Source organism: Cnephaeus nilssonii (assembly GCF_951640355.1).
Source record: "Cnephaeus nilssonii genome assembly, chromosome: 21".
NCBI classification, from domain to species: Eukaryota; Metazoa; Chordata; class Mammalia; order Chiroptera; family Vespertilionidae; genus Cnephaeus; species Cnephaeus nilssonii.
Window position 1 is genome coordinate 33,877,092 of NC_137092.1, and position 24,336 is coordinate 33,901,427.

The 24,336-nt window shown below is 47.3% G+C and overlaps 1 protein-coding gene across 5 annotated transcripts; it reads right to left on the reverse strand.

Annotated features, from left to right (window-relative positions):
* Positions 1 to 437: 437 nt before the first annotated feature.
* Positions 438 to 24,250, reverse strand: PFKFB2 (6-phosphofructo-2-kinase/fructose-2,6-biphosphatase 2; the record flags this gene model as incomplete). Of its 5 annotated transcripts, XR_013812913.1 has the most annotated exons (16): positions 6,272 to 6,925; positions 7,147 to 8,063; positions 8,693 to 8,757; positions 9,001 to 9,063; positions 9,791 to 9,920; positions 10,900 to 11,004; positions 11,767 to 11,913; positions 12,325 to 12,532; positions 14,628 to 14,752; positions 15,595 to 15,651; positions 16,016 to 16,090; positions 16,237 to 16,303; positions 16,729 to 16,825; positions 17,335 to 17,460; positions 22,774 to 22,881; positions 23,938 to 24,066. XR_013812913.1 is itself a non-coding variant. In XM_079760564.1 (15 exons), the coding sequence occupies 14 exons, from the start codon at positions 22,862 to 22,864 to the stop codon at positions 662 to 664; spliced, it is 1,419 nt and encodes a 472-aa protein (XP_079616690.1). In that variant the 3' UTR covers positions 438 to 661. The 5 variants fall into 5 exon arrangements, 4 of the variants coding, with proteins under 4 accessions (XP_079616690.1, XP_079616691.1, XP_079616689.1 ...); XM_079760564.1 differs by lacking the exons at positions 6,272 to 6,925; positions 7,147 to 8,063 and adding an exon at positions 438 to 724; XM_079760565.1 differs by lacking the exon at positions 23,938 to 24,066 and adding an exon at positions 24,079 to 24,250 and having other exon boundaries at positions 6,272 to 8,063; positions 22,774 to 22,869.
* Between the last annotated feature and the right edge of the window lie 86 nt (positions 24,251 to 24,336).

Genomic DNA, 24,336 nt, shown 5'->3' on the forward strand with positions numbered 1-24,336 from the left:
CTTCTCTAAAGGAAAAGGTTGCCGTAGACACCACTCTTCCATCACCACAGGAGAGACATTTCAGGGACTGCATTACTCACATACCCTCCATTCACCTGGTGAATTTGTCTGTTTCCAATGTGAAAAAAAAAAGTGAATGCTAACCTATGTAAATTGTACTCCAATCCTGCTCACCTGGAAAGGATGGGAGACCAGCTCATACAGCACAGAAAAGACTTACTGGGGTTCAGCCCTCTCACCTGGAAACAATGAAATCTGAGAGGTGTATTTGCACCTCAGACAAAAAGTAGCCAGCCAGAGACAGTCACAGGTAGGGTGCTAGATACCGAAACAGAGCGAGATTGGCCAACTTGGGCCAAACGCGGCAAAGAGATCATAAAAAAAAAAAAAAAAAAAAAAAAAAAAAAAAAAAAAAAAAAAAAAAACTAACCGGTTCAGGCTGTTAGTATTTGGAGGCACAAAGAAGTTAAGTTTTTCAGTGTAACTGATATTGCCATTGGGCATGAGGGGGAGAAAGGTGGTGATGCTTTTCCAGGCCCCATTTTGGGGGTGCCAAATGTCCAATCCCCGCTTCACTTCTTGATCAAGCCCTGGTGGTGCTGACATCCAAGTTTTCCAGCCGATCCCAATCCCCCAAGGAGGTCTGGCCTCGGCTTCCGGATCAGGAGAGCGCTGGGAGGGAGGCCGGCGAGGAGCGTCTAGGCACAGCCAGCGAGGTATTTGCCTAGGAGCCAGAGAGGAAGAGAAACAAAACAATTACACCACCAGCAAACTGGCAAGTCAAGAAAAGTAGAGCAGAATCCCTCCACCGCTTCCCCACCGCCCACACCCCATCTGCACACAGACATGCGCACGGACACTGGTGTGCTTGCACACCCCCCGCTACTCCTGGGAGTCAGCAGACTCCAGTGGCACAGTCACGGGCCTCTTTCCCAGAAAAACAGACACTCCTTGTGCCATGTTGGACCAGGCAGTCCTTTTACACCTGGACCATAAGCTACATACCCTGGAAATGAGGCAGAAGCTCTAGGGAGCCCTGTGGTAAAAGGAGAGTAGGTAGGCTCCACCAGCCAAGAGAGCATGCCAAGAGGGTGACATTGCAGTCGGGGGCTACTTGGCTTCTGAGGAGGGTCTCTACCATCGTAGTTATCCCGGCCCATTCTGAAATCGACTGATGACTTCAGAGCAGAAATCACCCTCTTCCCCTAAACTGGGATTTAACGTTTTGGGAGAAATTCTTCCCTTTAGAACAGTGTTTCGCAAATGTTACGTGTGCCTGTGAATCACTAGGTAATTCTGTTAAGAGGAAGATTCTGATTCGGTAACCCTGGGATGGGGCCCGAGAGTCTGCAGGTCTAATGAGCTCCCAGTCTCTGTTAGAGTAACAGGAGTAAGGCATGGCAATTGTGATACAATTCACCTGTATTTTCCCGTCCCAGAAGCTAAACACTGGTTTATCCCACTGGCTATAACCTCTTTAGAAACAGGCAGGTGATATTTTAGAAGGAACATCCCACTAAATTCTAAGAGATCTTTAAGGTTTTTCTTTACAATAAATAGTGAGTTACATGTTGTTAATGGAAGTCAAAGGTAACAGGTAATTCTTGTAGAGGTCATTCTCAAAAAGTACACACAACTCCTACAGAAGTTCTCATGCCTTTCATAATGTCCTTCCCATCTTCCCCAGAAGGTGGTGGAAGAGAGCCATGCCTACACCAAGGACTCCAGTCACTGGGAACTGGCTTTGGCTGGTCTGGGGTTCAATCGCTGGGCAGTGTGAGGCAAAGCTTGGGGTGGGGCAGTGGGGGAGAAGGGATGGAATGGGTAGAAAACACAACCCAAAATACAAAACAAAAAACCCAGGAGCCTTCTGATAGGTTCAAGTTACTCAACAATTTTATTTACCCATTCTGCACACACACACACACAAAACACATTTCAAATACAGTTATACACACCTTCTGTGGATCTGAGTGGCATATTTTGATATCAATGTCACCAGATTAAATCAGAATGCTGTTAAGGACTTACATTCCTTCTTTCAACAGAGCTGTGCCTAGGAAATCAGCAGGATAATTCTATTGCTTGGGTTCCCAATCCAGTCCATTCCCATTCAACCCAGTAGTGCTCAGTCCATTCCCAACCCGGGCACAGATGGTGATCAGTCCTTTGCTTTTGCCATAGAAAAACCATTACCATATCAGAATGAGTTGATCTAGTTACTTCAACACAATAAAAAAATGTACACAAGCAATTCAGAAACAAAATCATTGAATAGGTAAATATCAGTCATTGAGCCCCAATGAAAGGCTTACTAAAAAGAATACTTTGCCACCTCTTAAAATCAATTTTGAACGCAAAATTACCTTTGCATTTTTATTTATTAGGTCACGAATAAGTGCCAAATGCATGGCAGACTAAAATCACCACATTATCCAATGGAGTGCTACATTCTTTAACAGAGAAGCTGTGGACACAGAAGGTTTAGACACAGGGGGTAAAAGTGAAATCCGCCTAGAAATTGGGGAATGAACGGGATGACTTCAAGTAGAATAACCATTTCAGGCTTTGAGCAGACATTTCCTTAGCTGAGTTTACAAAATGTCATACAAGGGATACACAACCTTCATTTTCTAAAAATGATGAAACTTTGGCTGCTACTCTAAAAGCAATGTCTATTAGAAATCATAATTTACAGAACTCCCCCTTAAAGAACACATGTGGAGTGTTTACTTCCTTTCTTTTTAGGACACGTGCAATAGACAGAGAACTACAATAATATACTACCAACTGGTACAGTTACAAAACAGACTGTCAGCTTACATATCCTAGTACAGCCAGTCAGCACACAGACCCTACCAGAGTCAGTCAGTCAGCATACAGACCCTACTAGAGTCTGTCAGTCAGTCAGCATACAAACCCTACCAGAGTCAGTCAGTCAGTCAGCATACAGACCCTACTAGAGTCTGTCAGTCAGTCAGCATACAAACCCTACCAGAGTCAGTCAGTCAGCATACGGACCCTACTAGAGTCTGTCAGTCAGTCAGTCAGTCAGCATACAGACCCCACTAGAGTCTGTCAGTCAGCATACGGACCCCACTAGAGTCTGTCAGTCAGCATACGGACCCCACTAGAGTCTGTCAGTCAGCATACGGACTCCACTACAGTCTGTCAGTCAGCATATGGACCCCACTAGAGTCTGTCAGTCAGTCAGCCAGCATACGGACCCCACTAGAGTCTGTCAGTCAGTCAGTCAGCATACGGACCCCACTAGAGTCTGTCAGTCAGCATACAAATCCTTTCAGAGTCTGTCAGTGAGTCAGGACATAGCTACTGTTACATACAGTCTTCTGGACACTATGAATCTCAACTAAATTCCTGGACATACTTCTGATGTCTATGTCACCTTTATAGGAAGTAAGAGATCAATCCTGCTAAACCTGACTCAATTGTTATGTAACTTTTTAAATTAAAATATTTTAAAACACAAACATGTCTAAATGCACACTGGAACACCTGGCTAAATTTATCAAATCTCTTGAAAACAAACACAGCCTGGCTTCTGAGCTTAGCAGAAGACAATGAACTGTGCGTAAGATACAGTTCTCTCAATTTTTAGACACTTCCCCCCTTGTCCTTTCACTACCCCAGGCACCCATAGTTTCTCTGGAACTCAGAACTCCTAGCTCACAGAACTACCGTTTAAGATGGATTTATTTCCAAACAGCTATTTCATGTTCCTTCAAAATGCCAGTACCTCCGAAGATCAAGTAGGTTCCAAAGAGGAACAGCAAGAGTCTCACAGGAAACACTCAACTGTTCAGTCTAGGAAAACAAACACTGTATTACTAACTCTTAACTTCTTGGGGGAAAAGAAAAACCAAAACCAAAAACCAACAAAAATAAAACCCAGAGATAACGATGATAAGACCACCTGGCACAAAATGTTAAGAGTTTTAAAATATTTCCCTATTCTGCTTTCCAATTGAATGTAAAACAATCCCCTTACCAAAACAAAATCAAGACAATACAGATAAGTAATAGCTAAATTCAAATCTGAGAATTAAAGTCTGTCACAGAATTCCTCCTTCAGCTTTAAAGCAATGAAAGAAAATAGAACTGAATGGCAACTGCAACTGAAAAATGGGGGAGGGGGATAGAAAAATTGAATATAGTGATTTCCTTTCCCAATTTTCTACCAATAGATAGATGCTAAATCTTCACCTATTACTCCTATAACAAAATTGACAGGCTCGGCAAAAAAATGCTCCAGTCCACCCTTTCTTCATAGAATTTGTAATACAGACATAATCATAGTAATGTGCATATACTACCAATACACAATCAAATAACAAGAGAGGAGGACAAGAAAAAAAAAAAGATAGGAAGTAGGACTTCTCTGAAATTTGTAGCTCACCCCGCTGGCAAGGCTCAGTGGTTAAGTGTCGACCTATGAACCCGGAGATTATGGTTCGATTCCCAGTCAAGGCACATGCCTGGATTGTGGGCTCAATCCCCAGTGGGGGGCATGCAGGAAGCAGCCGATCAATGATTCTCATCATGGATATTTCTCTCTCTTTCCCTCTCCTTTCCTCTCTGAAATCAATAAAAAATATATATTTTTAAATGAAATAAATAAAATAAAATGAAATTCGTAGCTCTATTCCAGGGGTCCTCAAACTTTTTAAACAGGGGGCCAGTTCACTGTCCCTCAGACCATTGGAGGGCCGGACTATAGTGAACAAATTCCTATGCACACTGCACATATCTTATTTTGAAGTAAAAAAACAAAATGGCAAAAACACCCACATGTGTCCTACGGTCCGTAGTTTGAGGACGCCTGCCATCCTAAGTTCTCCTGGCTTCTTCCTGTTGAACCTTCTCTGGAGAAATCTTGCTCTAAAAATGGAAGCCCTTGAAGCCCTTGCTGTGGTCAAGTTCTAATTTCTTGTGTCCTATCTGAGAATACTAAGACCACCTCAGGATCCTCTTTTGGGACAAGCAAACTAGCACAGGGGGTAGTGCAGGGAAGTCATCCTCATGAACATCTCAGTGACCTATGGCTAATGCTGGGGCTCCTAACAAGATAACATAATGCTAGTTGTTAGACTTCTCCTCTCACTAGGAGTATGTATAGCCCAAATCCCAAGTCTTTGGAGCAAAATGCTCCTTCTCATTCATTAGCTGAATTACTCTCACGGCATAGTGGGAGAAAAGGTGGAATGAATGTTCATTTGGGCTAAAGATACCACCAGTCAAGCAAAGTAGATGAGGCAACCTCCTAAAAGTGCCACACATACCTCGTAGACCACACCTCATTCTCACAATGGGGCAGGGGCATTCCCACCTCCCAACTTGGTCAGGCTCATGGTCAAGGACAAGAGAAAGGTCAGAAGTAATCTGTACTCCACTTTAGTGTCCACACCTACAGACTCAGTGTTGCTGTTTCACAAATGCTCACTTATTATAAATTATATGCCCTGTCTCTAATATAACCTTCTTCAAGGCAAGCACCTTTTCTTCTACTTCTATGTATCCCTGCACCCCCACTCCACCCAGCCCAAAGCCCCACAAATGGAGAACTAAGTACACATTATGTAAATGGCTAAGCAGGAAGAGCAGGTAATTCCAAGCAGAATCTAGGCAAGCAGCCTTAGGAAACTCACTGTGATGTCCTATTCGAGATATAAGAATAAAGGACTCAAGGTCACAAGTCAGCTGCCTCTGATGATAACCTTTCTCAACCTACAGGTTTTATTTCAGTGCCTATCTCCAGGTGCTTAAAATCCCCAGCGATCAGCCAAGGACATTTATTTACATAGTGATTTGTTCCTGCAATGTAAATGGTGGTTAAAGATGGGAGTAGGACCTAGAATAACTCTAAAACACAGCAGCCTGCTTTTGAGGGCATTGCTTCACTTAGTACCGTGACCTGCGAAACATCTCGCTCCATGAGAGATTCAGAATCCCCAGGTTGCTGCTTTGTCTAAGGAACTACAGTCCCAGTATTCCTTTACCCAACTTCACAGAACGGAGCTCCAACCTGGAGAATGCACCAGGATTAACAGGGAAGCTGTTGGACCACAGACACGTGCAGACCCCAACCCTAGAGATTCTGAGTGAACACTGAGCCTAAAGCAGACCCAGGCATGTGTACATTTCAAAAGTGCTAACGGGGGTTCTAATGACGATTCCTGGATAAGAACCTTGACAAAAGGTCTTCTGTCACCAACTGCCCCCCACCCCCACCCCCGCCCATGGCAAACAGCTATTATGTTCTCGCTGGTTACTTCTAAAAGACAAACTGATAACTTTAAGATGGGGAGTCATCTCTCTCTTTTAAAAATCTCTTGTGAGAACTCTAGACTTGCTTCTTGGAAAAATGCCCATGTATTCATGTTTTACATACAAATTCGGGGGGAGAAGCATGCCATCGTAAGTCACCAAGGGGCTAAGAATCCCTGCTGTAAACATTTTCTGTTTAACCCTACAGAAAAAATAAAGTGACAGAACGGAATAGGGAAATAAATATAAGCAGCGAAGAGCTAGACCCCGCAGGGTCCCAAAGCCTCCTCGAGATGTTTTAATTAAAAAGGAGTATTTTGAAAATAATAAGCAGCTAGATGAACTCTTCTCTGCCTTTTGACTTGAGCAATTCAAACATCAGTGGTGACTCCTGAGTCAGTGGTTACTGTCCTTCTCAACAGCCCCAGAGGTCACTGGCTGGCAGAGGCTGGCAAAGAAGCTGGGAGCCACTGGGGAACAGATAGGACCTGCCCTGCGACAGCCCTGCAGCAGCAGGGGATCGCCCTCCTCTCCTAAACCTCACCCCACAGCTGCCAAAAGACCTATGCCTGGCTCCTGAGAAACGCAAACCAAGCTACTTCCCCCTTTCTCAGAGGCAGCTTTCCCAGGGCAGCAAAGCCTTAGGGCAGTGATGGGCAACCTTTTGAGCTTGGTGTGTCAAACTTCGCCAAAAAACTGAGCATAACTCGGGTAGTGTGTCACTTTGAGGAAAAAACATTATTTCGCGATATTTATAGTTTAAATAACATAAATGTTTCATCCTCGGCATGGGGCCGCTGAGGCGGCCGCGTGTCATCAGAAATGGCACTGACACGCGTGTCAGAGGTTCGCCATCACGGCCTTAGGGCTATTTCTCACGAAAGGAGGCAAGAGCTCTCACCCTACATCCACTTCCTAGCTCCAGAGCATCTGTGGATGTTCTAGCCTAGGCTGACCCTTGCAAGACCCGGCTTGAGAGAAAGGGAGAAGGAGAAAGAAAAAGAAAGGCTCCCCCGGTCCACATCCATCTGGGCCCCCTGCAGAGAGCATTTCTCTTGCTGACCCTCCCTTCCCCCCTAGTCAGACACTACAGTGACAATGACATGCATCACACTAGACAATCCAATGGGGAGATGAGGGAGGGGGAAGGAAGCAGGCAGGTAAGAACTGTGAGTAAAGCACACTTTGAAGAGACAAAGGTAAAGGGAAAATGGGCTTCAGTGTCCCCCTCCACCCCACCCTCAATTTACTAACATCAGTCACTTTAGGCACCAGAGACTGACAAGAACCAACGTACTGGCCCTGCGTAGCCTCGGTCCCCAGTAAGCTAATCAGCCCAGGGGCGATCATCCCTCTTCCTCCTCCTCCAGACCACCCAATGAGGACGTGTTCGGAAGCACCCAACTCGGCAACTTGCCCCAGGATGGGGAGAGGGTTCACACTGCAGGATAGCTAAGGTTGCTCTGCAACACACGGCCTCACGTTGGTGGTCGGGGGGTGGTGGGGATTGGAAGTTAAATGACTCCTTGGTGATTAGTGGCAAGGGCGGGAGGCCAGGACTGGAGGGAAACACACAGTTACACCACCGGAATGCTGACTTGGGTCTTCGGCTGGTCGGCCCCTTCTTGCATGTCCAGGGCACGGAGAGGGCTGAGGGGCTTGAGGGGCCGGCTCCCAACACTGTAATTTCTTGGACGCCTTATTGTATTCGAACTGGACAGAGGTGTAAAGCTGTTCCTTCTCATCCTTACAGGGGTTTGGTTCTTGGGAAAGTTGTTCTGATTAGAAACGGAGGGACACCACACAAATGAAAGCCAAGACAAAAAGCTCACTCGTGACGGTTAAATAATGCTTATAACCACAACAGCTCCCTCCATCCTGCTCCTGAGGCAGTCTCCTGAGCCCTGGGTGTGGCCTGGTCCCCTAGCCCCAGGAAGCTAAAGGGTTGTAGAGGGAGACACTCCTTACGCATCAAACTCCAAAGCAGGAAAGAGGGACACAGAAAGGAAAGGGCTTACTTAAGAGCAAACAGACTATCAGGACAGACCTAGGAACAAAACTGCACCTCTTCACCCCACCTTACAGGTTGGGTTCTGCTGGATCCTGCTTTCTAAAGGGGGGGAAGGGGGAAGGGAGGAGGGCATTGCACTTCACTTCAGCCAAACGCTTTGCATTTTTAACTGGATTTCCAGGAGGTTCCAAGGTCAAGACTCATGAAAGAGGTACTAATCTCTAAAAATAGTAATGCCAACATCTCTGCCTCTTGGAAGTGAGCAGACTCCCTAGGACGTGAGTTCTGGATCTGTTTTCCTTCTGTACATCAAAGCAACCCCAGTGTCTTGATGCCAAAGGTTCAAAGACTCAAGGTGGCAGGGCACCTGCATGCTCATCTGTGGGAAATACTTACAGCTGGCTTGTCACGGTGAGTGTTCACAGCCTCCACGTTGACCTTAATCGTTTCCACTTTGCACCCTGGGAACACGGAGGAAAGATAAGAGGCCTTTGGGGGGCAAAGCTCCGAGAAAGATTCCTCTGTTTCCGTACGGGAAAGCACACCAGAAAAGAATGCCTATGTTCCCCAATACCTACATACATTTAAAAATAGAGCTTTCCTGGCACACAGGGGTGATGAAGTTGAACTTCTACACAAACTTCAGAGAAACCATGACCTTCCTCAATCCCCACCTTCTGCCCAGCTCCTAAATGCATAGTTACCGTAGGCCACAGGAGTAAGTCTGAAGATGGTATGGAGAGGGCACCTCAAGTATGGTAGCTCATCTGAAAGCAGAAAGACCAGGCGAGGAAGACTCTTAGTATGGAGTAAGGCCAAGCTAGTGGCAGAAAGAGACTAAGGAGCTCATGAGTTCTCTTTACCTGGACCTGGAGTTAGACAACTCCTCCCTTAACCTTGACCTAGAGTTATACAGCTCCGCCCCTAAACCCCAGACAGTTATCAAGGCAGCCACCAAAGAAGCCACCCAAGCAACTGCGTGGCTAAGGAAGGAAGGAAGTCCATTTTAGATCCCTCCATGCAGACAAAACAGGATTAAGTGCTGCAGCCAGGACCCCATGGAAGGACAGAGTGTGGCCGGTCAGGTAGGTCGGGAAGGGACGTGTCAGAGAAGGCAACAGCACTTCCTTCCAGCTACACCCAGAAACTGTCCTACATCTAAGGATGAAGATGCTTCTAGGGTACCACCCTCCTAGTAGCCAAAGTAACAAGCTGGCAATGTTCAACCGCTTTTCTGATGCTGCCAGAAGGATTAGCTCGAGGCTGCCCTCTAGCCAAGCAGGACTGAGCAGCCCCCGCAGCAGCCCCTCCACTGGGGGCTTTGGGACCAGCAATCAATTCAGCAAATAGCTGGCTCGGTGGCTGCTGGGCACCCCGCACTGGTGCCTGAAGAATGTACTCCAATTTGAGTGAAAGAGGGGGGAGGTCCAGTTGCCAGGGATCCTGGTGCCACCCCCGAGTCCAGTCCCCTCCCAGCCCTTCCCTCAATGGCACCTGCGCCCTTATCCAAGAAGTAGGCCAGGAGGCAGCGCATGACAGCCTGGTGGGAGATGACGAGGACATTGCCCTGGCGCTCCAGCTCCATGATGACAGGCTCCAGCCGCTGCACCAGGTCCTGGTACGACTGTGGGGGGGAAGTGGGCAGGCTGCTAGGAGGCCGGGCGCAAGCTGGCAGCCGAGGCAGAGCTGTGTCCCGAGTAAAGAGGCCACCGCTCCTTCCTCCCCAGCTGGCTTTCCTCCTAGAGCTTCAGCGACTGCATGTCGCCTGCTAACTCCCCAGCCTTGGAAGCTCCTAAGAATATTCAGACCTTTCAAGGGCAACATTCAGCCTGAGGAAACTACAGGTCAAGAAGAGAAAATCTGTATTCGGCACGTGGGGTTTTTCTTCCCCAGATCAACGGGCAGAGCGTAAGGCAACAAGGGGCTCCCGGAGGCCTCCTGGGCCTCGGTCATACGTTGACTTACCTTCATCTCATACATCCCTAGACTGTGAAGCCACTTAGACCAGGAAACAGCCCAAAACACTGAAGATGTTAGGGATTTCATTCACAGCCCATCTATCTACTTGGTGCCCATATCTGGGCGTGGGGTGTAGTGAGTGGAATGAAAAATAAAGTGAAAAAGATCGAGTTGATTCTACAACACACTCAACACAGTTTGTCTTGCTACTCTTTCCCCTAGAGCAGTGGTCGGCAAACTGCGGCTCGTGAGCCACATGCGGCTCTTGGGCCCCTTGAGTTTTTAGCGAAGGCCAACTTAGGAGTACCCTAATTAAGTTAATAACAGTGTACCTACCTATATAGTTGAAGTTTAAAAAATTTGGCTCTCAAAAGAAATTTCAATCGTTGTACTGTTGATACTTGGCTCTGTTGACTAATGAGTTTGCCGACCACTGCCCTAGAGATCTTAACAAATGAATGAGGCATTTGACTGCCTAAGCTGAATTAAAAACAGTAGGACCCAAAGACAGGAGGATAAACTAAGTTCTGCCTTAAGTACCCTTTCTAGATCCCCGCCCCCAAATCACATTCCATCCTTCCCCCAAATTAACACTAAACTCCCAGCACAGGGCGGGGCAGTGGCTCCACATGAGGGGATCTCACCTCCCCGCTAGGATAGCGATACAGATATTTCTCTTGATCTCGAAGTGCGAACTCCTCTGGGTACTGCTTCTCAATCTCGGCATAGGTCATCTCCTCGCACACGCCCTGCAAGGAGCCACACTGGCTTACAGAGGCAGACTGGCCCACACAGCCCCACCCAACGAAGGCAGACGACACTGAGGAACACTAGTTTCTTACTACGTGCCAGGCACTGTGCCGGGTCCTTGCATGTCCTGCAACTGCCTGGCCAGGGTGTCTGGGACTGGCAGGGTGAGGGCCACTGCAGAGAGGAGGCGGCTTCTCTAGCGTAAGCTGCCACTTCCTCCTCCTACCGTGGGGAATTTAAAGGTCAAGAAAAGTCAGTGGGCTAAAAGGAACAGGAAGCAGGGAAGGAGAGGAAGTGGAAGGAAGTGGAAGAGGAATTCTTGCAGAAGGCATCAAAGGGTGCAGAGGAAGAAAAGAAAAAGAAATGCCTACTTTTGTGCTCAAGGACCGAGAAAGCCAAGGAAACTAATGGAAAGGACTTTTTTTTAGAATAGCTGGCCAAATGGTCTAAGTAGAAATTAAAGAAAAGAGCTGTTAGCTATTTCTTTTTCCCAGGAAGAAAACATACCGAGGTACCAAATGGAACTCCCAGGTGCCCCAAAATTGGTGGGCGTGCCATTACTGGCACAGGTGTTCAGGCAGGCAGGAAGCCCTAATCAGGGGCAGAACTGCTCCCACTTCCTCCCCACACCAGCCAGGTTTAGCTTCTTCAGTGTCTCTACTTGGTGGTTCTAGATGTTAGGTAAAACTGCCCCAATGGTGACGTCTGAGAGATCCTGCCTGAATAAGAGACTGTCCGGGGCACCAGAGCTTCCAACTTACAGCATCAATCTCATTCAGAATCTTCCACTGCTCATAGGTCACCCCCAGCGATTCCGCAGTCTGGATAGTCCTCTTCAACTGGCTCGTCCACACCTTGAGATCTGCTATCTTCTGTTCCTCCAGGAACTTCCTGAGAGCTTGGGCAAACTGGGGTTTGAAATAAAAGTTTCAAGAGAAGAAACACGGACACACACATACACCTGCTCATGCAGCCTCGGAGGGCACTGTGCATGACCGCAGTCAACATCTGAAAGCTGCTCCATGCAATAAACCCAAGAGGAAAACAGCTTCAGCTGAAACTCCCTGTGCTCTGCTAAGCACACAAGTTGTGCCCAATAACCAATGGCTGAACGGCCACAGCAGAAATGGTTCCAAGTCATCCGCACTTCAATACGGAGCTAGGATCAGTGAACAAGAAAAGCCTTTAGCCCTTGCTTGACCATCTGAGATCTAAGCCTCAGTGGGGTTTAGGAAGAAGTAAGGGGATAAGAGAGATGACCTCCACCACGCCCTCTAATTCTAAGCCTAGGAAATCCAGCTTGCTGGCCAACTACTCACCTGTTTGCCCCGCACCGAGAGGCCAGAGTCACCCCCAATCTTCCCCAGGAGATTGAACTCGCTCTCTCCGTGCCGGCAAAGGTAAATGGTGCGGGGATAGACGTGGATATTCATGAGGTAGTAGACTATCTTGCTCTGGATGTAGTCCTGGACTCTGTTCACTAGAAACCGCTGGCCCACATTGATCACCTTGATGAAAGAAAGATCCCTGGGACAGAAGGGGGAAAAAAATCCCCTGAGTATAAAAATCTGAGGATAACAGTAGCAGGGGAAAGGATGTCATTGTTCCTCACAGACTCACAGCAGCTTTCCTCCTCCCCTGTTACAGCCCCACGCAGCTGAATGGTAAGAGCTGGATTACTCCCCAGAACCGAGACGAAGTAAAATCTCCCGAACTCCTGGCCAGTCCCTCAGTGCCTACAATGTGCCATGAAATAAGTGTGACCAACAGAACTCAGGCTCCCATCAGGGGCAACACTAGATGACCTGAAGGTTTTGCTAACCTTGAATTTGGGTGAGAAGCACAACCCCCCATCTGAGGGGTCGAGACCTGGCCAGAGTACAGCATCACCAGCAGTGAAGGGGAGGCAGGAGAAGCAGAACCAGAGAAACCTCTGTGCATTCCCGGCATCTACCTACATCAATCCTCTCTCAAAGGCACTCCCGTGGACAGTTCGCTTTGTGGCCATCATGGAGTTGCCTCATTATAAAAATAATAATGCTTATTCCAAAAAAAATTTTTTTAAGGTACACTGATGCAAATAAAAATCACCCATAAGCCTACCACCAGAGGTAACATCTATAAGCACACACACACACATACTTCCAGAATGTTGTTCTATGTAGAGGACTTTGGGGGTAACTAAAGAATATACTATTAAGCCATATCTAGGGCAGTGGTTTGCAACCTCTTATGAAGAACACCTGCAAATACTAACATTCTGGGCAACCCCTTGAAGGAACTGAAAGACTCAAAAGCAGACACTGAAGTGATTCAACAGTGGCTATGCACACTTGTTTCATTTGCTGGGCTGCAGGGCTATATTCTTATTGGGATAGAACTGGAAACTGCATGCCTTTTCAAAGGCCACATTCTCACACGTTTCTTTTTTTTTAATTTACTGGGGTGACACTGGTTAATAAAATTATATAGATTTCAGGTTTACAATTCTATAATACATCATCTGTATATTCTATTGTGTGTTTAGCACTCCAAGTCCTCACGAGTTTCCATGCACACACATCTTTCTTCAACATGAACTTGACCTTTTGCTATGGCTCCTATAACTCACACACATCAAGTTAACATGTATTTACACCACTTTACTGATAGATGATGCCATAGTAGCGACAGCTAGCAGTGATCAGACATTTCATTAAGCCAGGCATGTTCCTGAGAACTTCATGTTTTATTTATATACATGTTACCTGTTATATATAACAAGATACATATTATATATACAGTACATGCATATAACATACACATTGTTTTATATTGTATGTGTTGTTATATATGTAATATATGCATGTATATGTATTAATATATATTATTTAACATATATATACACACACATACACTATACGCTTTTAAAATTGATCAAAAGCTGATGACACATCTCTAAGCGGGCGGTACCCTACAACCCTAGTTCAAAACTACTGATCTAAAGCAGTGCTTCTCAACCAAGGGTGATTTGATTCCCCTGGCAATGTCAGAAAACATTTTAGGTTGTCACAGGTTGGAAGTTATTACTGGTATCATGTGAGCAGAAGGCAGGGATGCTGCTAAATATCCTACAATGCACAAGACAACTACACAGAATTATCTAGTTCAAAATGTCAATCATGTGGAGGTTGAGAAATCTTGCTCTAGAGCAGGGGTGGGGAACGTCCAGCCCACAGGCTGTACAAGGCCCACAAAATCATTTGGTCTGGGCCTGCCAAAGCATCAGGGGTGAGTTAATTAAATGTTTGACCAAATACAGCAGACAATTTTTAAGTTGATAATTCTGTATGGCCACGAATTATGTTATAAATACCTAAATGGTCCTTGGCAGGAAAAAGGTTCCCCAACCCTGCTCTAGAGGAAAGAGAGGAAGAATTGTTGATCATAAAAACAAAACAAAACACGTCAGTGTTCAAGGGTAAGATGCAACCCACATAGAAGCCACAAATCCATACCTTGTTTCTCTGAAGAGATACAAGGGTCTGGAATGGCAGAGGAAGTTTGGGAACAGGGAGAGAAAGGCTCTTTCCTCCAATGAGATCTGTATTTTTGCCCTTTAAACCGTGGCCTCAAACCTTACTTGTCATAGTTGTCTGGGTCCAGGGGTTGATAGGTGACTTTGTAGCACTCAATTCTCTTTAGGAAGTCCTCCATCACATTCTCCCTGTTCCTTTCAGGGTAATCAGGGCTTGACACCTTTACTTCCTGGGATCACAGAAGAGCAGGACTAGTCAGAGGTCTGCCCGCACTACCCCTGCTACAAACAGCCACTGCTAAATAAAGAAAAGGAAGTCCACAGCAGTGGCCTTTCACTGCAGCTCTGGCAATCCCCATTCATTGAGCACCACCCCCACTCTGTCCTATGATCCTGGCAACCCAGAAGGGCAAGACAACTGGGGAGTCATGTGCTTGCCCTTGGCTGAAGGACAGCCGGCAGTCATGCAGCGGAAGCTGCTCCTGAGCCCTGAGCCCTTTATGTACCTCCTTGGGAAAACAGAATGGGTTTCCATTTCTCCCCACAACCACTTAGAATAAGATGCGTGAGTTGACGCATGCCTGACTTGGACCAGACACCTCTCCCTTAGATGATCCCAAGTTCCTACGTTGCTGGGAGAGCACCATGCATGGATGTCTACTTGGCATAGCACAACCCATCAAATGGGCACTGGTTTAGACTCTGACCATTAGACAAATGCTGGGCAGATGACCTTCCTAGAAAGTGGCCCTGACAGATCATGAGAGTTTGGTCTATTCTAAGAATACATCTAGGTCTCTAGCTAACATGGGGCCAGGAATCCTACAGTCTAAGTCTTGGTCTCCATTCAACAGCTAATTCTTATTTTATTCCTCAAAGCAGGTTTCCTTTCCCAAGAGTGTAGAAGTACAAAACGGTGCTCTGGCAGATCAAATAGATCAGTCAGTGATGTTAAATATGTCTATTTCTTTCTTTCATTACCCAGTTGACTCTTCCCTCCTAGGCCCCCCGCCCCCCATACACACCAGGAACAAAGGATAAAGAGGTAGTGGTATACGAGGGTGTCACCCACCAGGATGTTGGCAGCGATGACATCAGGATCATCACAGACAGATTCCACAAAGAACACCTGGCCAGAAAGAGAGGGCAGTGATAAATGAGTCAAAATTGGCCAGGCTGTTCATTAAGAGCACATGCTCATACCTACCTCACCCAGCCACCACATCTCCCAGGATTTTCTTTCATGAAAGTGCCTTCAAGGGCTTTTCATTTAAAAATAACTCTTACCACATCCCTAGGGCCTCAGACATACAGGCTAAGGGTCTGAGAAAGTACCTGCAAGAAAACACTCAAGGATTGTCGGCCTTCCCCAAGAGGATAGAATCATATATCCAGTCTTGGCCTCACTCACCGGAGCCAAACAGATCTCCATGTTCCTTCCAACTGCCCACTTCCACTCATCCCCTTTCCTCCAATGTGGAGTCAGATCCTACCTTGAAGGAATTCTCCTTGGCAAAGTTCAAAATCATGTCCCTCCTCTCCCTAGTTGTATTGGTGGCATCAAACACCTGGGAAGAGCGCCCACAAGGTAAATGAGTGGGGAACAAAAATGGAATCCCACCAAGGTGGACCCAAGGGGGAGGAGGGGGGTGGGCGGGCTATACAGCTTTGAAAGGGTAGACACCAAGACGGGGAAGAGGTAGGCAAGGCTTACCGCAATCTGCCCGCTGTCCTCGGTGAGATACGCCTTAACATCTTCCAGTGCCACCACAGCACACTGTCTGCCGTGAGAGCAGAGGAAATCAGCAGGGGTGTGCAGGAGACCGAGCTCAGGCATAGCCAGAGCCCGGAGCAGTTGGGTTGCTATAGGAGTCATGTCCCTTCCTGCTTAGTTTTCTCACTGGTCAAAAACTTCCCTTAGACCTTTCAACTCCCCACTGAGATGTTTCTATCAGCCTACATCTTTCCCTTTCCCCCACCCCATGCATCTATCTTATCCCTCTGTAGGCTTAATGCGCAAGCATACATACATCTCCCTAAGCCCTGTTCTTCTACCCACACAAGCCCAAAGGGACCTGTCCAGAAGATAACTCCCACTTCAAATCCCCACAAAATATTTACTGAGAGGAAAACTAAGCCCCATCACACCCTCTCTTAGGATGGCCGAGAAAGAGCTGGCCCAGAGGTCAGGCCTCAGAAGACTCACTTGCGAATCTTCATGGCCTCCTCGTTGTCGTGCCGGAAGAAGTCATAGGACTTATAGGACTTGACTGCTTCACGCCGATATACCCCAAGATTAAACACTGCAGAAGACACCAACACCCTTAAGCACTGAGACCATACAATGGCCCCACCAAAGGGGACATCCTGGTCTAATGTCACAATGGCCAAGGGGATAAAAAAAAAAAAAAAGGCACCAAGGTATGTAGGAAACAATATCAGATTAAGAATCAAATTATGCTGGAGTTCAGACTTATTAGACCTTGGGCAAGTCTTAAACTGTCTCAGTTTCAATTTCCTCAGCCGCTTCTGCTATTTCACTGGGGTACTGCTAGGACTAAACAAGATGACCTATAGGTAAGGGCTTTAAAAATGTAAAGTGTGTGCCGTCAAAGGCACTGAGGATAGAATCATATATTCAGGAGGAACTAAGTCTGTGAACAAGAATAAATTCAGCAAATCCAGAAGCAACAACTACTTCTGCCAGAAGCACCCTGTAACCTCGATGCCAGGAAGACTAAATCCCGCAGAGGCCTGTGAGATGGAGGAAGTGATCATTTCCCTTCCCAAAGAAGGAACGACCCACACCTACCTTTGGTGGGCACTCCAATCCAGTTGAGGTAACGTGTGAGCTTCTTGGACACATAGGTCTTGCCCCGGGCTGGCAAGCCAATCATAACAATGAGAGTCGGGGAGTTGGTCATGTAGGATGCCCATGCTAGAGAGAAATGAGACAGAATAGAGCTAAATGACTAGGGGCCACGTAAGGTTCGTGCACAGGGCTAGCAACTTCATAGCTAGAGTCTTGTTTAAGCCTCAAACACCTCAGTGAGACAAGGGTCCAGGAAGACAGGGAAGGCAAACTGAAGATCTATCAGGCAAACCCTCCTGAAGAGTTGAAGAGTCATGTAGATTTTCAGAAAGTCCCCAGAACATGAAGACATGTTTTCCCCACATGTCCAAGGTCTCACAGAGGTACCCAAGGTGGAAAGAGATAGAAAGACAGTAAGGATGGCACCCTGCCTAACACAGGAATGATCTAGCTTCGAAGGAGGGTCTTATGTCTGGAGATCCTACCAGTTTAGAACTGAGCAGGCTCCTATAATAGGTTCAACAGAGTGTCTAGGCTGAGTATCTCATCTATCCCTTCAGAGCCATGGGCAAGAATTAGCTTGCCCACCACCAAAAGAGCCTGGCTTCAAGTTGTTTTGGCCTTGCACTCGGGACATGAGCTTAAGCCAGAATTTCTAAACCACAGTGAGATTAGACTGCAGAAAAGCCTACTTGACACAGGTTCCGACTGCACCTCAGGAAACTTCAGTAAAGCTTAGCCCACAAGGGCATCACGGCCAGCCTGCCTCAATGGCCCACAAGAAAGCAAGACAATTTAGAAGCAAGATCAGTCATTGGTCCAGGCTTCCTTAGGAAACTTATTTATGAATACTCATTTACATACTCACTGGACAGGGGTGGGGGCGGGGGGGGGGGGCAAACCAGATATTCAAAGTCAGCCAGGTGACTTGCCTACGGACACACAATAAGACAGGGAAGAGCTGGTACTAGAGTCCAGATTTTCGTGTTTCCTCGGTGACTTTTCTCCTCAAAAAGAGCCTGTGATTTCTCATCAGCTTGCCCATAGGATCTGGCTCCTCTCTGCCCATCCTGCTGTGAGAGGAGTGATGGGTAAGGGCCACGCACAGCTGCCAACCACTTTCCTAGGGCCAAGACCCGCAGGAGGTCATCTGGGCTCCTCTAAGGGCACAGGGACGGGAGAGGGAAAGCACCAACTGCCTTCACTTCCCAGCACTGCTTTCCAGAGGGTGCCCTGCAAGTGGTTGCAGCTGCTCTACCCCGGGACAAGGGGGCCCCATAAGGCTAAGAAACAGTTCTGTAAAGTTGGGGTACGTGGGTGGAAAAGTCATCTTTTTTTCTTTGGGGAAAGTCATGTCAAAAGAGCTCAATGAAGAAGTGGGCAGAAGGGCCCGGGTAGAGAACAGACCTCGGAAGGAAGAGTTTCCTAGGGGTGTTTGGCAAGAAGTACACGGAAGCCAAAGAGTGGCCCAAGTGGTGAGGGAGGGGTAGGCTCAGGGTCAGAGGGCCTGGCACACAGACAATTCCTGGCCCTGGGCACCAGAAGTGATTTTCATCTCTCATCACATCTGCAGCAGCCGATATTCATCCCTGACCTCTGACCCCCGACAGGCAAATCTATCTTCCTGGGATCAGCTGCCCCGGGGTTTCAGTATTTAAATCCTCCTGAGTCTTCACTTTCTCCAGCTCAGCGCCTCGCTCTTCTCCATCCCCCGGGATCTGGCTCATTACCTGCACTTCCAGGCCTGCTTTGTCCACACCTTCCAGCCCATTAGGCACTTCCCGAAAGGCCCTGTTACCCGCCTAATGCGGAAAATAAACTGATACTTGGGAGCTGCTCTGAAACCAATGAAGGAACCAGCTGCTCTGTGTAAACCAAACTGGACAGAGGGCTCGGAACAACAGAAAATATAGGTCACTAATGTCTCCCCACAGCGGCCCCCAGAACCACACCACCTGCCTCCGCCCACAATCCACCCACAAACATCTGCCGCAACCAGGGCTTCTCGTTTTCCACACTTCCTGTCTCAAACTGCCACATTAGCAGAACCAGGAACAGATTGTCCTGCCTGTTAAAAAGCACCACCACCACCTTAATCTCAGTAGTAGACACTTCGTGCTGATTAATTTCAGAGACAATGTAACACGCCCATTGGCGTATCATGGAAAGCTGTTTCAATCTTGACTCTTCTATCTTCTTTACACAAGGTTTAACTCACTTTCTCGATCTTAAACTTACTTTCCTTTCATGAACACACTCATGGAAAAGAGGAAATGAGGGCTTGGTGACTTCCCTCCTATAGACAGAAAAACTCAAGCTCAGCATGGCCCACAGTAGAGAGTCAAGGTCAGGGCTCTGACCAGACTCCTGGTTTCATGACCACACATTCAGTCCCAGCCTCCAGCTCTGGTCATCACCTGACCAAGGAGCCATGTGGTAAGCACAACTAAGCTTTCTAATCCAATCCTGAAGGGTGGCCCGGAAGGCCAATGGTTCCCAGCCTTTTCATGATCAAGGTCTTATTCACTATTTGCCCTAAGTAGATCCAACATTTTTGAACTATGCTGCCCATTAAAGTGGGTTTCATTAGTAATATCTTCTTTTTACTCATCAGAAGTCATAAAACTGACAATTATCTCCTTCTACTATTTGACTAATAGGCATGAAAGACCTAAACTGCTAAGAAAGTTGTTTTATTAATCAGTGCAACTATAGTTAATAATGCCCAATTACCACCAATTACTTTGAAATATTAAAACAGTTTACAGTACAGAACTTTGTAGGACAGTCGTGCTGATCAACAGTTTAAATGTATCTATCTTTTCTTCTCTTATTTCTATAGAAAAGTTGCTAGCACAAACATGCAAAGGTGTGTGTGTGTGTGTGCAAGGATGCTCACTGCAGTATTGTTTGTGATAGTGGAAAATTGGAAACGGAAATATCCATCAGGCGGAGACTGACATATCCATACAATGCAATCCTGTGCAGAATGAGGTAAATCTGGATTTACTGACATGGAAGGAAATGTCCAAGATATAACAAGCTTAAAAGGAGAATTGTGGGAGTTTTTTTACTTTTCACTTTCTTTCTGTACTGTTTCAATATTTCATGAACATGTGCTGCTTCTGTCATTAGGGAAAGGTATACATGGGAATTTGTCTGTTCCAGACCTACTCAAAATAGTCAAGAATAGATGAAACGAAGACAGAAAAGCATGTAGACCTCTCCCCCACACACTACTGCTTTCACAGAGCCCTGGCAGCAGTCCTCTGAGCACCTTAAAGGCACCCCCCCGCCATCAGCACTCTCCTTCACCCCACCCCTGGGGCTTTGGTTCCCTAGAGTAATCCTTCAATCCCCAGCTCAGTCACTTCACAGAGTCCAAGTCAGCCAACACAGGTGTAATTAGCACCACGGGGATAATGGTTGAGCTATTAATAAAGGAACCGCTGGGTATGAACACTGAGCAGCCAGCGGAGCCTGTTCCAAGATGCAGGCAAATAACAGAGAAAAAGGAAATGAATTAACACATATTCTCATGACTGTATTTCTCCTTTGACCGTAACAGTTTCATAGTCCAACGGAAGGGAGAAGAGATGGGGCAAATGAAGGACAGTGGCTTTAGGACAACCCAAATGCTTCCCGTGGGGCAGAGGGTGGAGCTGCGAGGATCGAGGATTGGAGCCCAAACCAGGAATTAAGAGCCCAGAGGGCTAGAAACCTGGAAGTGCTGTTTCTTGGCTAATCAGAAGCCTTCAGGGCAGAAAACTGCCAGGAGTCAGGAAGGCAGGTAGGAGATTCCTTTGGAGAATAAAGCAGAGCGGGGACTGTCACTGGGCATTGTGCAGGGTCAGAGGCTCCCACGATTATCAACTCCTCCCCACACATGTACGGCCTCTCTGTTCCCTTGTGAATCACATGCACCTCTCTTTAAAATGTGCATCCAAACCCCAAAATCTGGGCTACAATATTGTCGAGTAAGAGGAGAAAATATTCTTTACGGAAAATTCACCGGGTTCTTTTAAATAGAGAGCTCCCATCACAGCATTTAGACCACAATTCAATTTATATGTCTCAAGAATAAACACAACATGCGAACAGAACCGCCAGTGAAAATAATACACCTAGCTATGTGCCCGACACTCTTCTAAGTGCTTTCCTATATTTACTCATTTACTTCTCGCATCACTCTGGGGGGACATGCTATTAGTATCCTAATTTTACAAAGGGGATAAGCAACTTGTTCAAGTGCACACAGCCACGAAGCATTAAATCCCAGATTCAAACATAAGAGATTCTTACCCTAGAGGCTGCCCTAAAAAACATCGCACTTACGCTGGTTATCTCCCATGGGGTATTTGCCCGCGGCACCTAAGTTTCTGCCCCGGCAGAGAAAGGCGACCCTAATCGTAGAAGTCTGCCAACCCCAGTATCACATCCAAACCACCTGCCCCGGCTACAACCCCAAACCCAGCAAGCCTCATCGGCGCTGGGTGAAGAGATTATCATCATTCATCATGAGACCGAAGAGGGCATGACATCAAGGTCGAGACTCTGGGGAAAGCTTTGAACATGAGATGATTCCAGGTCTCATGCTGCTCGGCTGCTTCCACCTGCCAATACATGTAACCACTGAAACGAGAAGACTGACTGATGGGAAAATGCAATCTGGACGCAGCGGGGAGAAGGATTGGCATTCCTTTAGGTTCCCCAAGACATCCGAGGCCCAGTGGCCCAGGACCTTCTGAACCCACTGACCCTCTGCACTGCTGAGGTCTATAGTAATGCTTAGGACCGCAACGGCGTCATCCCTCTGCAATCCCACCTGCCATCTCTGTCTAAATAACTAGCATTTAAAAACTCCTGTGAAACCTGTCCCCAAAGGAATGAATCTGTCAGGAACATAATCTGCAAAGTTCAAAGGCTCAACTCGTGAGAAAGTAAGGTGCCCAAGACACAGTGAAAAGTCTGATGTCAGGGCTGATCCCACGGAGGGCTGTAGAAATCGGTTCCTACTTGCAATGGCTCCAATGAGCAGCCCCCTCACAAAATGTAGCCCAAGAAAAACAAAGGGAAACTGTTAACAAGGTCAGCCCCAAGTGATTCCTGCGCAGGGTCCCTCTGCCTTCCTCCCAGGGTGTACTACTAATGCTTGCCCTAACTTTTAGCATCCAGTGCGCAGACACCCCCAGGAGACAGAGATTCGGGTAGAGAAAGCAGTAAGAAAAGGCTGGGCTCCCCCCGCAGGCTAGCCCCAAGGACAGACGTTTCCCTGAGTCTACTTTTTCACACAGGAACTCCCCCTCGTAGACTTTGTTTTCAATTCCCCTGTCAAAGAATTACTTCTCACTCCCACCAAGCAGCAAAGTCTAGGGTTACAACTATATTCCCAAGATAAAATTCTGGGAGAGCGCAACCCTCCCTCTGGCCAGAACTTACAACATTTCTTCTCGGACATTCGAAGATTTGAGGCTTTGGTTTGATGGCTGCTATCGTTCTGTTCTGAGGAAGATGCAGAATCCTCAGCCATGGCGGCTCTTCAGATGTCTGGAAGGGACAACGGGGAATGTAAGGGAGGGAAGGAAGAAGACGTCCTTCAAAACACTCAGTGAAGAGGATCCGGGTGGTGTAAGTGAAAAAGTGAAGCCCAGTTAATAGCTACAGGCCCTAGGATAAGGCGTGAACCCAGAGCCCGAAGTTTCCTCATCTACATATAAATACAGCACTAGAATCTTGCATTTATAATGCTGATTTAGGAGTAACATTCACAGAAGTTATCTCCTTCACTCTTTCCAATATTCCTGTAATAAGGTAGGTTTTACTACCATTATTACTCCTTCCCATTTTACAGATTGAAAAACTGAGGTCAATCAAATTATGTGGCTTATCCAAGTCCTTTCTGACCTCAAATTCTAGTTTAAGAATCTGGGGAGAGTAGTGGCAGCAGTTGGGCGGGTGGGGTGGTTGCGAACAGATAAAGTTCATTATCACAAACTAACAGCAGTCCAATGGTAGGATTCAGTCCTGGAAAAAAAAATAAATGAGAAAGTGGGAAAATATCAAAGATGTTTCCTTAAGGAAAAACTGTAACTGGACAGACACCCCGTTTTCAGCACGTCACCATTTCTCCTCTGGTGTTCTTATTCTCAAGCCCTTGCTCTGCACCGTCTGCCCATCTATCCCCGGGACAAGGTCTACAGAAGGAACACTGGGGCACAAAAGAGCTGGTAAATGACTTCCTCAAGGTCATCTACAGAATAAGGGTATGCAAACACCCTAAGGTGTCATCAGATCAGTTCAGACTGGGGTTGGGAGAGCCCCCGAGCTCACCCCCCAAACCCAGACAAGGCATTCGTGAGGAAGGAAGGTCCTATGGCTTTAAGAATCTGGCACTGGTTGTTCTCCCACTGACCAAGCAAATCCTCCAACCCAAACACCTGCTGCGATCCAAGTCCCCGGAGGTCCGCACTCCGGGCTACGTCTCGGGGCCGGCACTTCCCCGACACGGCAGGGCACCTTCGCCTCGCACCTCATCCGGGTGTACGCAGTCCCCCTCCTCCCGCCCTCCCAGGCTCTTCCAGGCGCAGTGCAGCTGTCGCTCACCCTGTGATCCCCACGATCCCTCCCGGCAGTGACCCCGGCAGCTCCCCGGTAACGCAGCAGACACTAGCCTACACACTGTGGCCTGGGGCCCCGGTACACCAGTCATTCGCAATTCAAGTGCCCCCGCCTGGCTCCACCCACCCCCACGTTGGTCCTCACCTGGAGAGAATCTTCGACCAATCGGCGCCCGCAGACTCCGGGGGGCGGGGCTCCAGTAGGACTCGCTGACGCAGGCTCCCCGAGGAGGACGGCGCTGTGAAGGGGAAAGAGAGCAAGTTCCCAAGTTTCCCCGCACCGTGGAGGTTGGTTGCATCGTTGCTTGGCAACTAATAAGGCTGGGGGCGGGGCTTGTTAAAAGCGGTCTCTTTTTTTTTTGCCTACCCTCGCGAGAGTGGACGA